The sequence below is a fragment of the Terrapene carolina genome, unplaced genomic scaffold (genome assembly GCF_002925995.2).
Source record: "Terrapene carolina triunguis isolate 2854851 unplaced genomic scaffold, T_m_triunguis-2.0 Scaffold32535, whole genome shotgun sequence".
Taxonomy (NCBI): domain Eukaryota; kingdom Metazoa; phylum Chordata; order Testudines; family Emydidae; genus Terrapene; species Terrapene triunguis.
The window spans coordinates 1-6,278 of record NW_020696886.1 but is presented as its reverse complement, the minus strand read 5'-3'; the positions used below and the strand labels follow the sequence as shown (position 1 = coordinate 6,278).

The window sequence follows — 6,278 nt, the reverse complement described above, 5'->3', positions numbered from 1 at the left end:
ATGGAAGGAGGGATAGGTGAGGTGGAAGGATGGAGGGAGGGATGGACGGATGGGTGGGTGGATGAGTGGAAAGATGGATGGACGTAGGGACTGATGGAAGGACGGACAGATGGGTGGCTGCCGAATAGCTAGGAGTGTCCCATCCCCACGGTGAGACACCGGCCAGTCGGGGGGCCCCTTCTCCCGGGCGTGGGGGGTCCTGTATTAGGGCACTGGGCAGCCCGTCGAGGCGGGCGTCTCCTGCCCGCTGGGGGTGGGTGCCCGGGGAGGCGCGGGGGCCTTAGGACAGGGTGTTGAGGAAGTGGCTCTCCCCAGCCAGCGAGCTCAGCATGGAGCTCATGTCTCCGACGGCCATGTTGGGGGGCCCGGGCGGGGGCAGCCGGGCGGGGCTCAGGGCCGGGGGCTCCGGGTCGTCCAGGATGGCCGTGAAGTCCAGGTGCGTGTTCTCCAAGTCCAGCGAGTCCAGGCTGTTGGAGACCTGCCCCTCTGATGCCAGGTAGGGGAAGGAGTCAGGCTTGAGGTTCTCCAGGCCGGGGGCGAACGGCCTGCCGGGATCCTGGCCCCCGCAGCTAGCCGGCTGGTGCCCCTGGGCGCCCTTCCCCGGCTGCACGGGGCCCTGCCCTGGGTAGAACAGCATGGCCGCCTCGGCGGGGCCCTCGGGCGGGGCGTGCAGGGGGGGCAGCCGCAGCAGCCTACGGGGACTGGCCTCCAGGGGCTCGCAGGAGGGACTGGGCTGGCCTGGGCTGCCCATGTAGCCCAGGCTGTTCTGCCTGGCCGGGGGCTTGGGCCCGCCGGGCGGGTGGGGCACCAGCTCGGGGTTGAAGCACTGGCTGGCCAGGGCCCGGTTCTCGGGCGGGCCCAGGGGGTGCCCTGGCTTGGCTGGGTAGCCGGCATACTTGGGGCTGAGGTACGCCTGGGGCGCCGGGGGGTGCCGCAGGGGCTGGCTGTGCCCGGGCACCCCGCCCAGCCCCATCATGGGCTCCCCGGCCTTCGGGGGGGGCTGCGGCTGCTCCCCCCACATCAGCGCCTGCTGGGACTGCACGTAATTCCGCACCATCAGCTCCTTGACCTGCAGCATGGGGGTCTGGGGCCGCCTGCCCGGGGGGGTCATGGCAAAGCAGGAGCCCTGCTGGGGCTCGGCCTGGTACCCGCTGCCGGGGGCGGCCGCCATGGCCCTGGCCTGGCCGAACGCAGCTGCTGGCGGCGGCTGCACGTTCTGGCAGGGGGTCAGCTCGGCTTTGATCTGCAGCTCGCCGAACTGCTGCCCGCCGGCGAACCCGCCCGGGTGGCACATGCCCATGTGCTTGGGCTGCGGCTCGCAGGCGCCGGGAGCCGGGTACTGGTGGTGGCAATGCCGGCTGCCCACCGGGCTGGGCACCATGGGGTTCATCTCCAGGCTCCCCGGGGCGGCCTCATCCCAGGGCACCGGGATGCTGGCATCGGGTGGGCGCATGCCCTGGAAGTGCTGGTTCACCTGGCACTGGGGGAGCGAGAAATCGGGCTGCCCCAGGCCCCCCTCCAGCTCCCCGTGGGCACCTGGGCTCAGCTGCATGCCCCCCATGGTCCTGTGGGCACCGATATAGGCGCCCTCCCCCTGCAGCTCCATGCCCGGCGCCTGGCACTGGAAGCCCTGCTCCGGGTAGCCCAGGTACTGCTCCATCTCCAGCAGGCTGGTCTCCCCGGGCCCCTCCATGGCCACGCTCTCCAGGAAGACGTTCTCGCTGATGCTGGGCGGGCGAGGGGAGAAGAGGTGGCGCTGCAGGCTGGCGTCGGTGCCCCCGAGGGGCTGCAAGCCGGCCCTGCCCACGGCCGACGCGCTCACGTTACCCACGCTCTTGTAGCGCTGCACGCTGGGCGCGGCGTGCGGCTCGGCCGCCGTCCGGGCGGGGTCACTGGCCCGCCGGCCGCCGGGTGGGTGGAGGCTGTAGCCGGGGTACTCGTTGGTGCTGTGCCGTCGCAGCGAGCCGTTGGCCAGGAAGGACGGCACGGCTGGGCCCGGGTACTCCCCGGGGAACCCCGTCCTGCCACTCAGGGCCCCCCGCTCCATGCTGGGCAACGGGGTGGGCGGGGGGCCGCCCGTGGCCGTGGCATACTTGGCTTTGAGGTGGTACTGCTGGGCCGGCGTCAGGCCCGGCAGCCCCCCGCAGTGGCTGGCCTCGCTGGAGCGCCGGGAGGCGTCGGGGGAGATGGGGTCGTAGGCCTCGGCCAAGCCCAGGCTGCTGGGGAGCCCCCCCGGCCCCTCGGCGGCCCTCGGGTAGGGCGAGGCCAGCGAGGAGCGGCGGCTGACGGTGTAGGCCGAGCTGACGGTGCTGGAGGTGCTGGCCCGGCGCTCGCTCAGCGGGGGCGCGGAGGCCAGGTCGCTGGCGGACAGCTCCAGGACGCGGCGGTGGGAGACCGCGGGGGGTGGGCCGCACAGGCTGGGCATCTCCCCGGGGGGGCCTGCAAAGGCGGGGGGAAGGGGGGGTTACTGCAGGGGCGGGAACGGGCCTGGCTCCCAGGGCACAGGCACAGCGCTCCTGAGGGGTGGGGAAGGACGGGGGGGTTGGGCAAAAAGCCAAGGCTGCAGGTTGAGGTTTGGGGGGCAGCTGCACGGGGGCAGCTGGGGGGTGCAGGTGCATGTTGGTGGCCAGGGGGTCAGGTGTGTGGGGGTGGCTGGGGGTGCAGGTGGCTGGGAGTAGCTGGGGGTGCAGGTGTCTGGGGGGGGGGGGGGGTGGGGGGGGGGGGGGGGGGGGGGTTGCAGGTGTCTGGGGTTCCAGATCTAAACTCTTGTTCTGTAACTGAGCTGGCGTCAAGCTGGCTGCAGGGTCCTTCACCCTCCCCCCGGGGCTGGCTGCCCCCCCCTTCCTTTTATTCCCAGGGCAGTGGGGGGCCTGAGCCCGTGTGTCCTGGAGCTGGTCCCAGCTCAGAGACCCCTAGTGGCCCTCTGGGAGGCTGGCCCCACCGGCCCCAGCCCTGTGCCCTGCCGGAGGCACAAGCCCCCCCAGTCCCTGTCTGGCTCCACTCACTGGAACCTCCCCGAGCCTGTCCACCCAGCGCCATGCAGCCACCTCTGGGGTGGGGCACGGCAGCTGTTTATACCAAGATCCCTCCTCCAGGCCCGAAATGCAGCTGCCTCTGGGGCCAGGGGCAGAGGGTGTGTCCCATTGCAATGGCAGGGGAGGGGACATGGAGGTTTGGGGGGCAGAGCAGAAATACGGAGCTCTGAATGTGGCCAGGACCCCGAGCTTCGTGCAGCTCTCGGGAATGTGACGCTCCGGTTTATGGCTTATCTGTAAGACAGGACCTGTGGGAGCACAGCGCCCCCTAGTGCCATTTTAGGGCACTGGGACCAACACAGCCTGACAGGAAGAGCGCCCCCTGCTGGTCCCCCGCCCTGCTCCCTACAGCACAGCGCCCTCTAGTGCCGCACTGGGGCAATGGGGCCAGCGCTGACTGCCAGGGGAGAGTGCCCCCTGCTGGTCCCCCGCCCTGCTCCCTACAGCACAGCGCCCCCTAGTGCCGCACTGGGGCAATGGGGCCAGAGCTGACTGCCAGGGAAAAGCGCCCCCTGCTGGTCCCCCCGCCCTGCTCCCTACAGCACAGCGCCCCCTAGTGCCGCACTGGGGCAATGGGGCTAGCGCTGACTGCCACGGGAGAGTGCCCCCTGCTGGTCCCCCGCCCTGCTCCCTACAGCACAGCGCCCCCTAGTGCCGCACTGGGGCAATGGGGCCAGAGCTGACTGCCAGGGAAAAGCGCCCCCTGCTGGTCCCCCCGCCCTGCTCCCTACAGCACAGCGCCCCCTAGTGCCGCACTGGGGCAATGGGGCCAGCGCTGACTGCCAGGGAAAAGTGCCCCCCATTGAGGCCCCTGATCCGCTCCCAGCACCCTCGTCCTGCCCAAGGTGGTTTCCCGCCCCAGCCCTCGCTGGCCTGGCCCTGCCCGGCCGAGGGCTCACCGGTGCCAGGGATGGCCGGCAGCTTCAGGCCCTTGCCGGGCGGGGGCTTCCGCAGGTGCTTGAACTTGTCGATGCGGAGGTTCTCCAGGCGGCGCAGGGCCGAGAGCCCCGAGGCGCCCATGGGCTCCCCCGGCGAGGGGTCCTCCAGCGTGGACAGGTCCTCGAAGCTGCCGCCCGGGTTGGCGTTCATCTCCACCCCGCTGTCGTTGTTGTTGGCGCTGCCCAGGGGTGAGCGCTCGCTGCTGCAGGACGACTGCCCACCGGGACTGGGCTGGGGCTTCTGGGGAGACAGGGAACGGGGGGGGGCGCCAGCCCCTCATTAGCCACAGCCTCCGGGGAACCCCCTGGCTGCACGCCAACCCCCCGCAGCTCAGGCAATGAGGAATTCCCTCCCCCCGCAGCCCAGAATCCAACCCCCCCATGGCAGGGCCTTGTCCTGGAGCGTTGCAGCCCGGAGCCCCCTCTGCCCAATTTGCCCACCTGCCCCACCCCACTCCGTACCAAGGTGGCCTCGGGCACCATCAGCTTCCCCTCGTCCTTCCTGCCCTCGCCGGGGCAGCCTCCCTCCTTCTCCTGCTTCATGTCTGCGGGGCCCCCCGGGGCAGCCAGCGCCCGGCTCAGCACCGTGTCGCCCCGATGCTTCTTGGTGACGTGGGCGTCGGGGCCGTGCACCGTCTTGACGTGCTTGCGCAGGGAGCTGGGGTCTGTGTAGCGCTTGGTGCAGCCGGGGATCTTGCAGACGTACGGCTTCTGCATGGGGGGGCGAGATGGGGGGGTTAGCCCAGCCCGGGAGACAGCCCCACGGGCACCTCTGGGTGCGGCGAGCTGCCCGCTGGGGAAGGACCACAGGCACCCACCCGCCTGATTCCAAAACTGGGGGTGTCAGCCCCAGGGGAGGCCGGGCACCAACACGGGGAGGGGGCCGTACTGAGGACATGGAACGTGCCCTGTCGGGAACAGAGGCATTGCCAGACCCGGGGTCCAGCTAGCCCAGTGGCCTGACTGTGCCAGGGGCTGTGGGCCCCAAGGAAGGGGTGGGCGGCAGCAGCCGGGGATCAATCCCCCTGAAGTGTGAGGCTGGCTTCGGCCACGTGGCACCGGGGGCAAATCCCGGAACAGCTGGAGGGTCTTGCTCCAGAGTGTGAGCTCCTCGGGCCGGGCCGGGCTTTGCTCTGGGGCCAGTCGCTGCTGGACCAGGGACTGGGAGTGGCTGGCGCATTACACAAGCAGCTTTGCCTCTCCTGGAATTGACGCCTCCTCATCTCTTATTGGGAGTGGCCCACATCCACCCTGATCGGATCCGCCCTGTCAACACTGGTTCTCCACTTGTGAGGTGACTCCCGTGGCTTCGGGTGTCAGTATATCATGCCAGCAGCTGTAACTTTCACTCCGCAGCCGAAGAAGTGGGTTTTACCCACGAAAGCTTATGCCCAAATAAACCTGTTCGTCTTTAAGGTGCCACCGGACTCCTGGTTGCCTTGGGAGCTCCCTGGAAGAAACCACCACCCATAGCCAAGAGTGACCAGCTCCTGTTGTCCAGCCTAAAGAAAACCCTGGAGCCATCAGCTTACCCAGAAACAAATCCAGTGTCTCCCCTGAACCATTGTTGTTTCCCTACAACCCCCCCGACCTATGCCCAAGTCAGTGCTCCGCTGCCTGGACCCAAACTCTGCATCCGTTCCCCTGGGACTCCATCTCCTGCCTGATCGGGCTGGGGGCTCTGCCTGGCTCCCGCACTCCGGACCCTGAGCTCCCACCGTCCCCGGGACCCCCAACCAGCTCAAGACTCATGGAGTGGGTGAGATTCCCTCCCCCCCCCGCTGTTTTCTTTTCTACCGCAGGGATTAACCGTTAATCATGTAACTGTTATGGTGCTTTAGGCTCCCTTGTGTAGTTATCACTAGTAGTCACAAAGAACTTGTATGGTTCAGCTGGTCGCTCTGAACTTAACTCTTTTGTGGCTTTAGCTTCCCTATTCACTCTGCAACAACGCTCCTCGTACCTAAGCTACAGATCCCTGCAGCGCCCAAAATCCTGTGGGGTTTGCTCATCAAGGGGGAGAGCACACGGTGTGTGTGTGATGGTAGCTCCAATGGGAGGGGCCTTGCAGAAGGGAGATGTACAGCTCCGTATGAACACACACGTGACACAAGCAGCACATTGATAGAATTACACCCCCCCCGAAGAGTAACCCTAATCAATGAACGTACCCCCGAGTAACGGGCACATCTGGTAACGGGGCGGGGGGTGGTCGTGTCTCCTTGGCAGGGGGCTGATGTGGGGGTGCATCTTGTTGGCATGGGGGAAACAGGCTGTACCATGATGGATTGGGGCGGGGGGGGGG

General features: G+C 68.2%; 1 protein-coding gene across 1 annotated transcript; it reads right to left on the bottom strand.

The window, feature by feature from the left end:
- Nucleotides 1–26: 26 nt before the first annotated feature.
- LOC112107893 (zinc finger protein GLI1-like) lies at nucleotides 27–4,684 on the bottom strand (the record flags this gene model as incomplete). Its single annotated transcript, XM_026663113.2, has 3 exons — nucleotides 27–2,439; nucleotides 3,935–4,214; nucleotides 4,436–4,684. Coding segments are annotated over 3 exons (2,688 nt in total), but the record flags the coding sequence as incomplete, so codon positions are not given.
- Between the last annotated feature and the right edge of the window lie 1,594 nt (nucleotides 4,685–6,278).